The sequence below is a fragment of the Euleptes europaea genome, chromosome 10 (assembly GCF_029931775.1).
Source record: "Euleptes europaea isolate rEulEur1 chromosome 10, rEulEur1.hap1, whole genome shotgun sequence".
In the NCBI taxonomy this organism is placed as follows: Eukaryota; Metazoa; Chordata; class Lepidosauria; order Squamata; family Sphaerodactylidae; genus Euleptes; species Euleptes europaea.
In genome coordinates, this window is record NC_079321.1 from 45919737 (window position 1) to 45938108 (window position 18372).

An 18372-nucleotide genomic window follows, 5' to 3' on the forward strand; every position below is an offset into this window, starting at 1 on the left:
CCTATCATTCTATGACACTATGGTACGGAACAGAATTGTAAGGGGCACATGTACAATACTCGAGTCAAAAATTGGTGCTGGTAAAGTCTGAGGCCCCATAAACAACAGTAATTTTATATTCCACAATGTATAGACATTTCCTGCCTGTCATCACAAATTTGCTTGTCCATGGCCTTAGGATGGTTATAGCTTGGTAATGGATTTACTTACAAATGTCATGATTATGCTTGAGCAGTAACTATGCTTAATGAGGGAAGAAAAGATTTGTGGTGGTAGCTGGAAATGTGTATCTGCTTGCAGTATGCATGCTTATTATAATATTTTGTAGAACATCTTTTAGCATAGCTGATTGACTTCTGCTGATGAACAAACACAGTAGAATAAACGTCTTGAAAGGAAAACAGTAGCTTGACACAGTATTTGGTTTCAGTAAGTAAGTTTTTCTTCAAAATTAGGATGAGATATTGTATTTCTGGAAATGAAAAGTTCCAATTCTAGGCTTGTGCTTAGCTGTCCTGTGTTAAATTGCTATTGAGCTGGATTTGAAGAACCATCAGTGAAAGGAAAATAACCAGCATTGTACAAGAGTTTATGCAGTGCTATAAAAGACTCTTCTTCTTTATATAGCACATTTTACCCATCTCTTTTATCCTTTCTTGGATACACAAAGCAACTGGCTAGGTGCCTGGAGGCCGTGGTTGGGTGGTTGAAGCAGAGCTGGCTGGAGCCAAATCCATCAAAGACAGAGGTCCTGTGGCTGGGCAGGGGTGTGTGTGTCTCGGCTCTTGATGGGGTGCAATTAACAGCAGCTGCATCCGTCAAGAGCCTGGGGGGGGGGGTGACTCTGGATGCCTGCTTTTTGATGGTGGCACAAATCACCAATACAGCCAGGGTGGCGTTTTACCATATCTGCCAGTTTAGGCTGCTGATGCCCTACCTGTTCCGCCCTGGCCTAGCTCAGTGATCCATGCAATGGTCACCTCCAGGTTAGACTACTGTAACTCGCTCTACACAGGGCTGCCCTTAAGAATGCTCTGGAAACTTCAACTGGTCCAGAATGCAGCGACGCGGGTTCTTATGGGGATCCCTTAGAAGGCACACGTTCAACCAGTGCTCTGCCAGCTGCACTGGCTCCAGATTGAGTACCTGACTAGGTTTAAGGTTTTGGTATTGACCTTTAAAGCCCTAAATGGTCTGGGACCGTCATACCTACAGGACTGACATTCTCCCCAAAGAGCGCTCTGGCCCCACCCTGGTGGAGCGCTGTGCCCAGTGAGGTTCGGGCCCTGTGAGACTTAAAAGAGTTCTTCAGGGCCTGTAAAACTGAGCCGTTCCACCAGGGATATGGTTGAGGGCAGTGACGGTCTTCTATCTAGCTAGCTTCCCTTCCCTTCGCCCCTCTTCCGCCTCTGCTATTCTCCTCATAAACAGAAAGTTGGTGTTTTTTTTACTGTTCTGGGATTATGTATTATTATTATTAGAATTAGTATTATTAGAAATGGGCACCTGGGTTTTGAAGGGTGTATTGTTACATGTATGTATTTTGGATTTATTTTAGTGTTTTAACAGGTTGTGAGCTTTGGGGTGGGAGCGACCTAAAAATCAAATAAATAAACTCACAATAAATACAAAAGCATGATATAAAAATGCATCAAGAACATCCAGAAGGGTGAACCAATACAGAAAACAGCCAGTAGATGCAAATATTTCCCAAAGATTTAAATAGAAAGCAAACTGTACTTCATATTGGCACAGGCTTTCTGAAACAGAATTGTTTTAAACTGATGGTGCAAAATCACCAACAAAGAGGAAAGGTCCCCGATAAAGTAGTTCCATAGTTTTGTAGCAACCACAGAAAAAGCTCTGTCTTTTGTTTACTTCAGACAGTGGGGGCATATGGAAAAGATCAAAGATAATGACCTCCATTATCCATTGCAATACACCTGCTTCTGCAAGGGGTTGCTCAAGTTGTTTTTTATTATTTATTTATATAGGGCTATAAATGTGCATTTTACAGGCATTCGTTTAATTCCAAGTACTTAAAATAAGCCTCGGTGAGGGAAGGGGGATTAACGGTTCCACAGACTTCATAGAAAAGATGAAATTTAAAGGAAGTGAGAGAGGTGGCATTACTCCAGTGTTCTGGAAAGTACTTTTAGGCAAACGGAGCAAGCAAGGATAGAATTGTTTGGGGGAGCAGGAGACCTTTGTATGGTTGAAGGTGATGGAAGAACAGAGGTCACAGGTAAGAATGAGGGTATGAAAAAAAATTAAGTCTCTTCCATGGGGAGGGGGCAGTCACTGGGGCACTTCCTCTCTCCATGGCATCATCAGTGTTACTTTAATATACAGTACAGGCAATGCCATGGGGAAAAAATGCAGTTTCAGATTGGACTGGTTATTACAGTATCCCTTTCACCATTTCAAAGGAGACATATAAGCAAGGATTGTAGCATTTGTTTTTGATTTGACCTGCACAGACAATTAGGTAATTTCATAACTTTTAAAATTATATTTAATAGTGGTTGCAGTTTTCTCCCCCTCCACTACAAATTAGTCAAACATATATGTACTCTCTTATACAGTCCCTAAGGATAATCACCTGAAAACATTAATTATAACTTTCAGTTAGGGTTGTTAGCTTCTTTTTCAGAAATACCTAGAGATTTTTGGAATAGAGCCTGAGGAGGGCAAGGTTTGGGGAGAGGAGAGACTTCAATGGGCTATAATGCCATAGAGTCCACCTTCCAAAGCAGCCATTTTCCCTAGGTGAAATGATCTCTGTCGCCTGGAGATCTCTAGGTGGCACCTGGACGCTGGCAACCCTACTTGCAAGGTTGCCTGCATAAGCAACGGTATCTATTCATAATTGTTATTGTTATTATTAAATACTAAGTGTCTAGAAATAGGTTTTTTCACACAAATAATAATAAAATATTGGAAATTGTTCGGGGAAAATTTCTACTCCACATTTCTGGAAGAGGTTGCAATAGTCAAGAGAAGAGATGACCAGAGTTTTCACAGACAGAATATAAATAAAGCCCTGTAATTTTGCAATGCTGTAAGGTGACAAATTGTATGTCTTGGCAATAGACTCAATTTCGAGAGGAAATGAGAAAAGACTGAACAATAACGCTAAAGCTATATGTCTATTATATAAAGTGGATAGTGTTGTCAGTGGCTATGGTAAGTATATGAGGAGAGAGAGGCTTGAGAGAGGAAATGAGAAATTCAGTCTTTTTCTTGCTTTTCCACTTGCATAAGAAGTTTTGCACAGGATCGAACCCAATGTGTGGCTTCACTCGTAGCTGTCTGTGACCCAAAGCACTGACTGGCTGAAAATTTGTCCTTTGAGAAAGAGGACCTCTTCAGCAAAAAGACTGAAGACAGACTTGAGATAATCCAAATGTTACACTTAAGAGTTGTTCTATCTTCCTCTTTCAATCAGAAAATACAGTGCTCTTGGAATCCTACCTCTAGATGCACAAGCTCCACCTAAGTGACATCAGACTAATCCTCTTTCTGTAAGCTGTTAAAGAGGTATAATTCTGCTCCAGTTTTACCATCACTGCTCTCTGGTAAAGATAAGGCTGTTACTCTATCTGTAGCTCATTATTTAATGGCTGCTTTGAAGACACATCCAGAGTCATAATTAGAATATGCCTAAAAGCTTATTTGCATACAGGTGCTCATCACTGGAATATTCAGCAAAGGCCCTGACCTGAATAGCCCAGGCTAGCCCAATATGTTCAGATCTTGGAAGCTAAGCAGGGTTTGCCAGGTTAGTATTTGGATGGGAGACCACCATGGAAATCCAGGGTTGCTATGTTGAGGCAGGCAATGGCAAACCACCTCTGAGCATCTCTTGCCTTGAAAACCCCACAGGGTCACCATAAGTCAGCATGCAACAATATTTTTTGCCCTGACTTGGGTAGCCCCAGGATAGCCCCAGGATAGCTTGATCTCATCAAATCTCAGAAGCTGAGCAGGGTCAGCTCTGGTTAATATTTAGATGGGCAACCTCCAAGGAATACCAGCAGCATGACATGGAGGCAGGCAATGGCAAACCAGCTCAGAATGTCTCTTGCCTTGAAAACCCCTCAGTGTTTAAGAACATAAGAAAAGCCATGCTGGATCAGACCTAAGTCCATCAAGTCCAGCAGTCTGTTCACACAGTGACCAACTAGGTGCCTCTAGGAAGCCCACAAACAAGACAACCGCAGCAGCATTATCCTGCCTGTGTTCCAAATCACCTAATATAATAGGCATGCTCCTTGGATCCTGGAGAGAATAGGTATGCATCATGACTATTATCCATTTTTACTAGTAGCCACAAATAGCCTTCTCCTCCATGAAGATGTTCACTCCCCTCTTAAAGCCTTCCAAGTTGGCAGCCATCACCACATCCTGGGGCAGGGAGTTCCACAATTTAACCATAAGTCAGCTGTGACTTGATGTCACACAAAAAATTCAGCAAAGAGGTCCTTAGAGTCCAGCTGTCTTATCTGTGGTTCCAGAAAGATAAAGTGGTTCTCCATTAGAAATGTTCCATCCTCCTGAAGATAGTATCAGGTTTCTACCTCAATCAGGACTTCATTTGACCCCCTCTGCCGGGTCCGGCAGTTGGTGCCTTACCTCTCCCACCCTGATTTAGCCACGGTGATCCATGTGACGATCACCTCCAGGCTAGACTACTGCAACTTGCTCTACGTAGGGCTGCCCCTGAGACTGACTCGAAGACTCCAGCTGGTACAGAATGCCGCGGCAAGGCTTCTTACTGGTACCTCGCCACAGGCATATATTACGTCAGTGCTCCGTCAACTGCACTGGCGCCAGCTGGAATACCAGGTCAGGTTCAAGGTGCTGGTTATGACCTTCAAAGCCTTACACGGTCTGGGACCGTCATAACTACAGGACCGCCTCTGCTGGTATATTCCCCAGAGGAACTTACATTAATGTAGTACCAACTTGCTGGTGATCCCTGGCCCAAGGAGTATCTGGCTGGCCTCGACCAGGGCCTGGGCTTTTTCAGCCCTGGCCCCTGCCTGGTGGAATAGCCTCCCTAGTGAAATCAGGGCCCTGTGGGACCTTCAGGAATTCTGCAGTGACTGCAAGACGGAACTATTCCGCCGGGCTTATAGTTGAGGCCAGTGATGGTTCTCTTTATAATTACTGGCCTCCCTAGTTCTTCCCTGCTGCTGAGCACCACCCCTTCTATACCACCTTAGGAGGTGGTTAGATTCATCTGCTGCCTGCAGTTTGCTATTTTTGGAATTTTAGCACCATTGAGGGGCATTATTGGGCTATTTAAAATTGTATTTTAAATTATATTTTTAAATGTGTTATTGTTTTATTATGTTTTAGATTATGTAAGCCGCTCTGAACCTGACGTTTGGGTTGGGGAGAGCAGGGTAGAAATGTAATAAAATAAATAAATAAAAAATAAAATCCTCCCTACTTCTTTCCCATCTCCTTTTCAAATGCAGAATGGGCTGTACGTTCCTTGGATGGTAGGACCTTGTTTTCTTATTGATAGAACTTCTGCCTTCAAACAACATACTAGACTGTTGCTGGTAGCTTGGGCCCTAAGAAGGGTAGGGTTTCTCCTCATGGAGCTTCAGATAGTGGATTTATCAGACTATCAAGTTGTGCTATGAATTGGCCCATAAGCCACTTCCATTGAAGCTCATTCCACCGGAAGTGTGGCTACATTGTCAGCTTTCTGTAGAGGGACCGTGCTTTCAGAACTCTGTGGAGCAGCTGCATGCCAGATTTCCTTTATCCCTTAGAAGCTCCTTGATCCATTGATTTTGGGCAGCATATATCTAATGTTTGAGGGATATAAGGACTGAAACAAATCTTGGGATCCCTGTCACTTAGTAAAAAAGGAATTATGTCAGACACAGAGGCATTAGATTTATATGTTAAAAGGGGAGAGATACAGTGTGATCGAAGTTCCTCGTAAAAGCGGCATTCAAAGAGGGCATAAGCTAATGAATCAATAGAGCCAGAAGAGCAAGGACAGGTCCTGTCTGGGTACGGTATATTCAAAATTCTGCCCTGCATAACCATAGAGGGGTTAGCATTCAGTCTAGCTAAACAGAAGGCTCTAGCAAGACAAGGAGTTGTCAAATAATGAATATAAGCAGGCAAACCACGCAGTGGTGGTATTCTGAAGAACTGGGATGAACAAACGCTGCAAGCATGCCAGATTTCAGGGCTAGAACATTCCCATCCTTTGACAGAAAAGCCATAAACTCCCTGTATCCACCTCCAGTTACATCAGTGTGACGGGCAAAGACCACACAAAGCAATATAAACAGGCTGCTTACGTATAACTGTTATTTTTCGAGTGGCCAGCTATGCATTTTTGGCTTGCCTTCCCTGCAACAGGTGCCTTCAACTTGCTGCAGCAATTTTTTTTTTTTTTGGAAGGAGCAACTCTTCCACCTTGGGCATTCACTGTCCAAGCTGCATCTCTGAGGGGAGAGAATGTTAGTGCCTAAATCCGAGCTCTTGAAATTTTCAAATCCTTGCTCTATACAGGCACAAAGTCCATCTGTGTGAATGCAGAGATGACCATCTGTAACAACAGTTACAGATAAGCAACCTGCCTTTCTGTAGGAAAGGGCAATAGGATAAGGGCATTTAGCAGTGCTGCTTAATAACATTGATCCTGCTTTCATTGGAGGGTGTGAGAGGGAGTGAACCTGCAAGTTTGTAATTTTGGGAGGAAATGAACATAGCTTTTGTTACAATATTCTCCAGCTGGGTGTCTTTTTAAGGAACATTGACAGATGGCTGGCTGTGATTTTGTATCAAAAGAAGATTAAGCTTTTGCCTCTACTTCTCTCATAGCTGGTATGTTCCCCATAATTGCACAGATGATTGCTGGAAAAATGGTGAACAGATGTTTGCAGAATTGCCTGTATACCGAAATTGTGAGGAATAGTAGAAGGAGAACCCCACAGGAGGTAGCTGTAGCATCCCCTTGTGAAGAAGGAATCTATTTTCATATCCGAGTATTTATATTGGGCATAAACAGAGTTCTTCCAGTTCACATGTTGTTCATATATGTGGACACTGAAGAATGACTAGGACATAGTACAAACCATCCTAAGTAACGAAGGATGCAGGGTTGCACAAGGTGCAAAATTTGTGCTTGCACTAAGTCAAACATATTGTATCCCCACTTGCGTTTCTGTTTGCATGAGTAGAATTGTGCTAAGTTCATTTATGTTTCTGCTTGTGCATCCCTGGACCCAAGGAAACAATTGAATAAATCTTTGTTCTGGTGTTGGCTCTCCTTTCAGTAACAGGTGCTGTCATGGCTTTCCCTGCTGTGGTGTAGTAACATATATTTCACTTTCCTCCAAATTTTCATCTCCCCCCTAAAAAAAATCAAAAAAAATGTTTGTTTTCCTGTGGCTTCAAAATTTCCAGAAATTTTATATCTCTGTTGTGGTTACTCTACCCCGGCATTGAAAATAACTCCTTGTGTACTGTGTCAAATTAAGGCATAGGATAAAAGGTATGTCTACCTTTAGTTGCCATTGCCAAATCCTACAACGAACAGACTTTAACATAGAATGTAAAGAAGGGTTCATATGGGCAAAAGATAAAATATTAATTTTTAGATAAAGGGAGGATTTTTGAGCTGTCTGGCTTTTAAGGGGAAGGAATTGGTCCATTGAAGGTACCTCAGGGTGTAGCTGCGGAACATTTTTCATGTTAGTTTCCTTTTAAAAAATTAGTAAAAAAAATTTGTAGGTTTATTTGATTTGCAAAGTACTCTTGCAAGTAACATGTTGACTTAATGGATTTTGTCCAAGCTTCCAGACCTGAAAGCAACTCCAAATTTGCAATACTTAGAAATATTTTTGAAACCAACTTTTATAATATAAAGAATAATTCTGAATATGTGGAATTCCATTGATTCCAATGGAAAGGAGGCATGGATGGTGAGGCTGTGGATCTGGGTGTCCCCTGATTGGTGTTGTGATGGTTTTGCGGGGGTGGGGTGACTGGCATGAGAGCAAACCCTGAGATTGATGTCCGTCTGCACTCACAGAATCCCAAAACATGCAGATAGACAAGTGAAAGTGCTGGCCCTTTCCTGCTGAACTGTCGGCATAGCTGCTTTATAATCCCGCTGCTGTCCCTTGACTATTAATGCTCTGCGTGCTGAAACCGTCTTTCTTTTCCAAGTACCTTGTCCTGCATTTGATTCTTACTCTAACCCTTCTTGTAAATATTTACTGAATAATGAGGAATAAGATTTAGGCTCAGCAGATTCACAGATTAATAGGAAACATTTTATGTTCCATTTAGGTCCCTTTTAGGATTTATTAAGCAGGATAAGGTTTGTTAGATCTAGCTAATAGAATTATATTTACGTACTCTGGGAGGGGTGGTGATTCTCAAGGGGGGGTTCCTATTGGTTCTGCTGAAGCAAATATTTCAGGGGGAGATTGTGCCATGAGTATAAAATGTGGGTTGTAGGTAGGGTTGCCAGGTCCCTCTTTGCCACTGGCGGGAGCTTTTTGGGGTGGAACCTGAGGAGGGCAGGGTTTAGGGAGGAGAGAGACTTCAATGCCATAGAGTCCAATTGCCAAAGCTGCCATTTTCTCCAGGTGAACTGATCTCTTTGGGCTGGAGATCAGTTGTAATAGCAGGAGATCTCCAGCTAGTACCTGGAGGTTGGCACCCCTAGTTGTAGAGAAGATTGCAACTTGTGCCCGCTGTAGTACCCTGAAACAAGGGAGTAGGATGAAGAGTGTGGTCAACTCTTTGTATGAGCGCCCACCCAAAAACTACTGCCCTTCTGCCTTGTTCAGCGCCGGTATGATGAAGCAGCATCACAGAGTGGTGTAGGAGGTATTTTTTCCCCAGTACCTGCATAGTGCCCCAGTTTGCCTGTCTGCTTGTCCCTGTTTGCTTGCCAGCGCTGCCCAAAATACTTGTCCACTCTCAGCAGCAACAGTCTTCTGCTCCACTGACCATGCCCAGTGTTTCTGTGGTGATACTTGGACTGTTCTGAATTCTGAATGCCCCAAGATTGCTGTCATTGTTCAGTTCCTGGGCCCTGCTGCCTGGCCATTTTGGCTGATGCTGTGGACTTGCCGTGTCTATTTTGAGGTTGGTCTGGGCACTGGCAAATTATCAGTGGGCTGGGAGGAGGCTTTTAAAAAGCAGCTTGCCTTGTTTTTAGCCCAACATGGCTCTTTCTTGTTGACTTTAATAAAGTTCCAAGTTATTAAAATTCTGAATCTGAAGTTCCAAATTCAAGTTCTGAGTTATGGTGCTTGTGTGCACACTTACCCACAATGGTTTAGCCATGGGCAGCTTTACATTTTCAGACTTGCTGCTTCAACAGTCAAATGTAACTGCCACTCCTCGTTAAAAGCCATTTCTGGTCCAGTCAGAATTTTCTGCTGTCCTTCTTTTGTGTTGCATAGGTGCATGTTTAAATATATTGCTTTTTATTTGCTTAATATGATCCTGAAAATGTGATACTTGCTTTAAAAGAAAAAAACCCGAAATCAAACAAACAGCGCACTGGCAATATTTGGCTCGCTTGTGATGTCGGAGCCTTTTTTGCAATTTAGCGCTAAAATAATTTGGTCAAGATACTAATTTCAACAACCGTTTCAGTAACTTCCATTTACACTTAATTCACAGCCAGAGGGATTAGCTTTAAATTTAAGCATGACTTCACTGGGTTTCTAATATGAATTTACTGCCTGGCTTTGATGATGATCCCGATTTTCTATTCCTGATTGAAAGGTTATTCACGTATATTAATTGTGAATCCTAAGAAGTTATTGAAAAACATGCCAGAGGGTTGGACATGAAAAACACGTTTGTTTCTAAATGGATGATTTAGAACCATTCACTAGTAGCTTGCAGACATGTCTTCTTTTTACATGTAGGTGTCATTCTTATTTCAAGAATCTTTAGCATTGCTGCACTCAGCACAATTAAGTTAATACTGAAATAGAAGCACACAGACTTGAAATATGAAATACATGCAGTGGGATTAAACTTTTCCAGAGCCGCTAACATTTCCAGCCCCTTTTCATGGTGGCTTAACTCTTACTCTGGTTACCTGTGAAATACTACTGAAGGCACACAACTTAACTGGAGGTAGTTTTTCTTCCACTACCTAGGATCCGAAACCAGGATTAAACCCTGGTTAAAATCTTGGGGTTGGAGGGTAAGAAACAAACTCTGCTTAATCCTGCATGTGCATTCAGACATCACAGGTAACCGGAGTTAGTTTTAAACCCTTATGAATTTCATTATTTGAAGTGGGGCTTCCCTGGTTCTAGTCCATTGTACTAGCTTTTGCCTCAGGGGGCTTATCACTTTGTTGGGCTAAGCTCTGGTGCACATATAGTAATCGTCAAGAGGAGATTTGCGTAACCACAAGAAGGAGCGATTTTATCTCCGTACTGTTCATGTGAAGCACCTGAGTCAAGTAATTTTTCTCCATCCCGCTTAGGACCTCAAAATCTATAGTGCTATGAAGAAAAAAAAGATGCCAGTTTCCAAAGACAAATGCAGGCAAATGGACCACTGCATGAAAATAGCCACTATTGGGAGTAATTAGCCAGTGTACATATAATGGCTGTCCTGTGCACTTTAGCCCTAACTTTCTGAAGAACAACCTTTGCCTGTTGTTTTGCTATAATCCTTTGTGGGTATCCATTTTTTCCCCCAGAGATAGCCTGGTTTGTGATGTAGCCAGTTTGAACAGCTGTGTTTTCTGTGACATGAGTAAAACTGTCTCTTACATTTTCCATCTGAAAGCCTGTTTAAGATAGTAAAGACTTCTTGACTGTCCTGCAGCTGTAGCTCTCCTTGTTTTTCTTAGGGCATGGGGGCCTCCACCTTTTTTAGCCTGCGGTCACCTTTGAAATTCTGACTCGGGGAGGCGGGGCCAACCACAAAATGGCTGCCATAGGAGGTTGGGCTGAAAATAAATGTCAGAAAGTGAGGTTATATATAACTTCGATAGTGGATTTTTAGCATTTTAGGCAGGAACTCTGTTTAGCAGATGCCTTTTAAAATTAACATATTGTTTAAAAATATTCTCTTACATATACACAACATGAGTATACATACTGAGCTGTCTAAGAAACCTCATTTGGCAATATCTGTGTTCATTTTATTTATTTCATTTATTTACATCATTTACAATCCACCTTTCTTATGATCTACCACAGACCATACAGTGTGGGACAATTAAATCAACAGGAATGAAACATCCAATAAATAATGCAATAGGGTTTAGATTGCAGAAATCTGAAAAAAGAGCTGAGACCAAGCTGAAACAAAGCATAAGCATTAACGTGCCATGTTAAATGATGTAGAAATTACATAGTAGGATTATACTTACAGCAGCAGAAAATATGTACTGTATACAGTCCACAGCCCTTTTAATAAAGCATCTTTCTGAAATATTTTGTTATAGTATAGCCCTGTTACCTGTGTAAAAAAAGCCCTCCTGAATAATTCAGTTTCGCATAGTTTGTGGAGAGCCTTCCTGATCTCATCAGACAGGCTATTACATAAAGTGGGGACTATAACAAACCTGCCCTGGGTGTGTGTGTTCACATATGTGTTGCATGTTTGCCTGCATGTAAAAGCATGTTCCTCTTCAGTGGCACCACCCCAAGATATAAAACACAGCCTCTCATGTAACCAGTGCCTTGGGGAATCCAGGTAAGGCTGCCTCTGAGCAAGTACAAAGGGCAGAGCATCCAATTACTCTGCCCCCCTCCCCCCGGTGCATGCATCTCCTTAGCATGTGTGAGCTGTGAGCGGTCTTCAGCATGTGAGTAGGATCTGAATCACAGTCTGCTTAAACAGGAAAGAAGATTTATTACTAAAAAGCTATATTTTGGTGCATTTCCTGTTTCTTCTCTCTGGATTTTTGAAATGTTACTCCCTGCAAGTGAGCAGTAGTCCTGTTCACATACCAGCAGCGGATTGTCTGGGATCAGCGTTTCTCAATCAGGGTTCCCCGGAACCCTAGGGTTCTGTGAGAAATTGCTAGGGGTTCCTCAAGAAACAGTGATAAATAGGCTATGTAGGGGTTCCCTAAGACATGAATAATATTTCAAGGGTTCCGCAAGGATAAAAAGGTTGAGAAATGTTGGTCTGGATTATACCAACTGGATTTGTCTTCAACCGTGAAGGCTGGTTACAAACTTATCTTTTGTATTCCTCGAAAAAATTAAGTCTTGGCAGATCTTTGATTATTTAACATTTTTACTCCCTTAGGTCCACGATGGGCTTCCTGGAACACTGGTGTCTTTATTTGTATCAGATGTGCTGGTATACATCGAAATTTGGGTGTTCATATATCCAGGGTCAAATCCGTCAACTTGGACCAATGGACGCCAGAACAAATACAGGTAAAAATACCATGAAGTTGTTTTGGAATGGGAGGGGAGATTTGGAAAGATCTACTTGTAAAAGCTTAATTGGCACAGTGTATCGTTTTTAAAAAAGCAAAAGACCTCCTCCTTTTAGAACAATAAACCCGCAGTGCTTCAGTGGCTGTAGCTAAGAGGAAGAGCATCTGCTTGGCATGTAGAAGGTTCCAGGTTCAATCCCCGGAATCTCCCACTGAAATGATCAGGTAATGGGTGATATGTAAGAACTGTACCTGAGTCCCTGGAGAACTCTTCCAGTCTGAGTACACAATAGTGACTTTGATGGGGCCCAACCTCGGTGCAACCAGGTCTCCGTTGAATGGGAGGCAGACTTGGAGGAGGAGTGATGAAGTATCTGTGAGGGTAGCCTTAGTCTACTGTTTTGATAATTCTTAATTTTTAAAAGAGTTCCCTGCTGTTAAAAATCAAAAACAGGAGGGAAGTAACAAAGTGGAAAGTAGATACTAACAAAATGGCTGTCTTTTTTACACAAAATAAATCGTTGTGGTTGTCTTTTATAACAGTGTTGAACTCTGCAATGAAATTTCTACATTTAAGTAGAAATGGCGAGGAGTCGAGATACTTTAGCTTTTTCAAACTTTATGAAATATTTTTGTCCTGTGAACAAAACTGGTAGCTCTTGCAGTTTCTACAGAATATATCACTACATAATAGTAAATGGCCAAAAGCAGAACATGATGATGCTGACAGTGGTTGGGGGTAGCTGACTACCAAAAGTAGCAGCTTGAATATGTATGTCTTAAAAGACTGTTCAGCGTGATGCTGAGAAGTTCTGTTGATTCTGTTGGGGATTGCTGTTAAGTAAGCATGCCTAGAATTGCATGTTATGCTACAGTAAAATATGTTCAACTAAGTATTAAAGGTGTGTATTTCTTGTGTAATTTCTTACAGTGCATGCAGGAGATGGGAAATACCAAGGCAAGGTTACTTTATGAAGCTAATCTACCAGAGAACTTCCGAAGACCTCAAACAGATCAGTATCCTTTGTAGCTTACCAAACTGGAACACGTTTGGAGCGTTTTAGGTGTTTTGTGATTTATTAAATATGTACTGATGAATTTAAAATATACACACTGCAGAGTTGCTAAAAGGCTAAGCGGAAAAGCTGAGCTGAAAACCAATCAAAAGGTACAGTTAGTTTCCAATGAACTGTAAGATGATTGCCATTTAATTCAAAAAAGATCAAATTCAAAGGTACCAGTTGCCTAGACAATACTAAACATGGTGTGTGTGTGTGTGAATGGAGAGAATGTTTGGATAAGAAGGTTTCAGTCTAACAAACGCGAGTTTCTGGCTGTACTGTAGATTTAGTTCTTTGGGAAATAATCTGACCTGTGGTATGTCTGGCCCAATGCTTGTGCTGAATAAATGGAGGATGAGGAGCTGAGGCTGTTATTCCAGTGCTGCAATGGATGTAAGGGTGGTGGTGAGTTTTGACATTGCAGGAGGAGGGAAGAGTATGGAAAGAGTGGGTGTGGGAGCACAGAAGACACCCCCCCCGGCTGCCTTTTGGGGTGCTGTACCCTCTGCCGTTCCTGGGGAGAGATGACCCAGCAGCCAGAGGGTGAGCGTGGCCACGTTGTCTTTCTGCCATTGGCTGGGGTTCACCACCACCCTGACACACCACTGTCCCCCCTCATTCCCATGCCAGGTCCCACACTGTACCTGCAATGATTAGGAAAAGTCATCGTCTGCTGGGCGGGCTGATTACAGGGACCAACCCACTGACAATATCCCCTCCGCTCGACACCCTCATAGCCTGGCTGCAGGCACATGGGCAAGGGCTTGAGGGGAAAGAAGCCGCGAGGTGCTGCACTGTCCACGGTCCATTGCATCCACAAGTGCCTGCATGGCCATTTGTCACTCTGAGCCAGCCCACATGGGGATGTAAGGGATGGCAGCCTAATGCAAATGCTAATAACAGGACAGAGCAAGAGAAAGCAGCGGAGTTATCCTTTTTGCTTACAGCCCCCTATGAAGGCTGAACTCCACTGCTTTCTCTTGCTCTGACCCATCATTAGCATACCCAAGTGGGGCCAAAGTTGCTGGGATCCACTTGGCCGAGGTTGCTGTGTTCTCCCAATAATTTGGAATTATCTGCAAAGCCTAGTTCTGAGCTGACCCATCCCTCTGCAGTGCTGCCCGTCCCAAAGAACTCAGCTATTTTTGCAAGGAGTACTCTCCTCACCCTGCAGGCCCTCCATGCATCGTGTGTGGTATTGGCTGGGGCCACACAGTTCAGGGGCTGAGAGCATAGGACCCCTTGTCTGTTCAGGCAGATGTATGATTGTTACTAGCAGGATGAGTTCAATCCACTCTGTGGGCAGACTGCAAAATCTGTGGTGCAATTCAGCCCCCCCAACCACTCTCAAATGACACCCACACACCCATGCACACAAATACACAGTTATGGTCAATGAAGACACTTTTTTTGGAGGGCTTCAGGGGCAAAGGAGCTGAGAGAATCATAATCCCCCTCCACGTAACCTGAGGGAAAACAGGTGTAACTCTCTTGGGGCGGCTTCCAGATGGGGCAGAGGACCAAGAGGGGTAACACGCTGCATACAGTTGATGTCTTCCAACATCAGGCTTGTTCTATGTCCAGGACACAGTGTGGCACGGGCGGGGGGGGGGTAGGTCAGGTGTTGGCGCCTGAGCTCTCCCTGGTGGATCCCCACCTGCAGAATGACTAAACACAGATGCATGCATCTGCAGCAGGGGGCCAAGAGCGCCTTGGTGGGCACTGACAGGTCACTTAGGGGTCGCCAAAGAGTCCATTCCACAATCCTTGGGGTGGACTCTTTCTGTTGCAACTGCCCCCCCCCCCCGGCAAAGGCTCACGCCATCCAAAACACCTTCACCTGTCTGGCACTCATGTCCAAACCAACAGTAAATGATGGGTCCATCTTGTCATCTGCTCCATGGGAGTCTGTTCCTTCAAGGGAATGAGTGCAAGGATTGTGTGGATATCTACTCCACTCAGCATTGTGGGGCTCCACCCCGCACAGTGCCCTGTCCAAGGGGGAGCCCAGCAACTGCTTGAGCTGCCAGACCAGTGCAGAGCCGAAAGCTTAGGCCCCATCCCCCAGCAACTGTTCTGGCCCAGTCCCTGTGCACCAAACCCTCTTGTGCATGGGGGCAGTAGTATGTGGGGGGGTCTGGGGCTCTTGCTGCCCCTGATGGCTGCCAGGCTCGGGTGCCGGAGGCAGCATTGCCAGGGCTACTCCCGGCCACGGATGAAGGGAAAGGGGGAAGGAAGTTGAGAGAACAGTAACCTGCTTACCTGTCAGTGCATAGCTGCCCTTTGGGTCCTGGCTGAGGAAAGTGGGGTACTCTAAGGTTTACGCAGCAGGGAGCTGTCAGACAGCATTCTCGGCCACATGCTCTACCTCATGAGTTGTGGTGAAGCAAATAAAACAGAAAAATGGCACGTAGAGAAAGATTAACTGCACAGAGCTGCCCCTACAATACAAATGAATTTGTGTTGATTTATAAAAGGCGTGCCCCGCCCCCAATTGAAGTTTAACTGAAGTTGAGGTAAATTGAAAGAGATTGGTCTTCTGCTTACCATTGCTTATGGTGCAATCACTTTTTTCTTATTCATTTTAAGATGTAGATATTCTCTGTGAAATGGAGCAGTTCTGCTACAGTACTAAATAAAACTGGACTTGTGTGAGAATCTACTTTTGTCTTTAGATCTCTTATCTGGGAAATAATCTCGGAATTTAATGCTCTGCACTATAAACGCTCTGGTTTATTGTCATTTTCTGTCTTTTCCTTAAGTTATCTGACCTCAGAGCCGTGGAATTTTTTATCAGGGATAAATATGAGAAGAAGAAATACTACGACAAAAATGCAGTCAATGTCAGCAGTGTAAGCCCATTGAGTTCTTTTCTGAATTTCTCTTAATGGTTTAATTGCCAAACGTGCACTATCTATCTAATCTCCCAAGTGAGATCCTGTGGGAGTCCTGCAGGGCCTCCAAAATGGAGTTGTTCCACCGAGCATGTGGTTGAGGACAGCAACGGTTTCTATCCTTCTGACCTCCCTTCTCTCCCCTCCCTCTCCTCCTCTTCTATTACCGGAATGGTATAAAATGATTACTCTTGTGTGTGTTGACTAATGTTATTGCCATGAGTGAAGGGCGCTGTTGTTTTTAACTGATATTTTAGTTTAAATTACATATTGTACTGGGTTTTAATTGTGTAACATGTTGTTAGCCGCTCTGAGCCCAACTTGTCGGGATAAGGCGGCCTAAAAATCGAATAAATCATTGTTCTTAAATGCACGGTAAAGAACTGACCATACATTAAAAAGAGAATTTAGTACAGAGGAATTGCAAAAGTGACCTTCATTATCACAAAGAGAGTTGGTTGTGAGTGACCTGCATGGCAAATAAAGATCCCTGACTGTTAATTTAAGATAGAACTGAGTGGGAGGGTGCAGACATAGATTCCTTCAAGGATTGTAGTTGAAGCTGAACGGCAACTCATTTTTGCCAACCCAAATGGCCGAGATGGGTGACTGTGAAATTCCAGGACCGGCCCTGAAGAAAGCAAATGATTTTAATCCAAGAAACCCCGTTGTAGTCATTGAACTCACCACTGGATGTCCGTTGCGGATTGTCGAGAGGGGAAGTTGAATGAGCAGGGCAGAGCTGATAGCGAATAATGGTCAGTGAGTGGTATTGAGGTGGGAGCTCCAAAGTATTGCAAGCTGGTCAAAGGGAACAGCCAATCAGGAAGCCTGTTGGTCAAAGGGAACAGCCAATCAGGAAGCCTGTTGGGGAAAAGAAATACGAATTGGCTTGCCCGAATGTTTTGTGACTGCAAAGTGAATGCGGGAAGGGCAGGATATACATCTCTTACAGCCAGTTGACCTAGTCGGCATCACTACTATTCATGGCAATATATTTCATAAGTTATTTTTGTTTTTCTCATATTTAGCCCGTTGACCATCTTTTCTTAATTTATGCTTTTTTTCTAAGTTTTTTTTAAAAATAAAATAAAATAAAGTACCACCACCTGTCTTTTTAAATTAGGTGCTGTAATTCATGAGAGTTACTGCCGCTCTCAACCCTCTGCTGCTTGGTATTGTAGTATGAAAAGACCAACCTGCTGGGTATATTTCTGTGCCAAACTTTACTTGGTCAGTTGGCCTTTTGGTATAAAAGTAGTGTGTAGTAATGAAAGAATAAAATATATGCAGTCATGGTTTGAGATTAGAAATGAAGTTGTTTACTGAAACAATAAGTAGCTTTAGGTGTTAAAAAAAAGTGATGCTGAAAGAATTTGTAACAGAACATGTAGCTTAACAATGTTCAGAGCCAGGTTCAGATACCGATTTGAAAGGTCATAACTTGGGTGTAAAGTACATGCTTCGCATGCAGAAGTACAGTGTCAGCTCCTGGTATCTCCAGATAAAAGGATTGCTCATAGTAAGTCAGGAAAAGGCCTCAGATCTGAGAAAAGAACTCCCAGCCAGAGTAGACAGGACAAAGATAGGTGAGCTGATACTCTGACTCATGATGGTGCAGCTTCATGTGTTCAAATGATATAGTCATATAGTCAAAAGGCAGGGACCTTTTCTGTGTTGGCACAGAGTTGCGTTACTTTCCTAACATGGCGGTCAGTCTCTGTATTAGAAAAAAATTAACCTCTTATCTAACATGTGAATGTATTGTTTGGTTCAATTTCCACTTGATATAACAGAAGTGAAACTTTGCTAACTTACCTCGCAGGGTGGTTGTGAGGGTGGTTGTGAGGATAAAATGAAGGAGAAGAGATTTATGTAAGCCGCTTTGGGTCCCCATTGGGGAGAAAGGCAGAGTATCAATGAAGTAAATAGATAAATAATGCATTAACCTTTAACTATACAGTACATCCTTTTCATTAGTTGCTATGTTGGG

General features: G+C 43.0%; 1 protein-coding gene across 4 annotated transcripts in view; it reads left to right on the forward strand.

Moving 5' to 3' along the window:
- SMAP1 (small ArfGAP 1) overlaps positions 1–18372 on the forward strand; it is a 71559-nt gene that overhangs the window by 17397 nt on the left and 35790 nt on the right. For 2 of the 4 annotated variants that reach the window (XM_056856524.1, XM_056856526.1), the window contains exons 2-4: positions 12289–12422; positions 13356–13441; positions 16262–16337. In XM_056856524.1, the coding sequence (XP_056712502.1) occupies positions 12289–12422; positions 13356–13441; positions 16262–16337 (296 nt within the window). The remainder of the gene's footprint in view (positions 1–12288; positions 12423–13355; positions 13442–16261; positions 16338–18372) is intronic. The other 2 variants (XM_056856525.1, XM_056856527.1) reach the window with 1 other exon arrangement.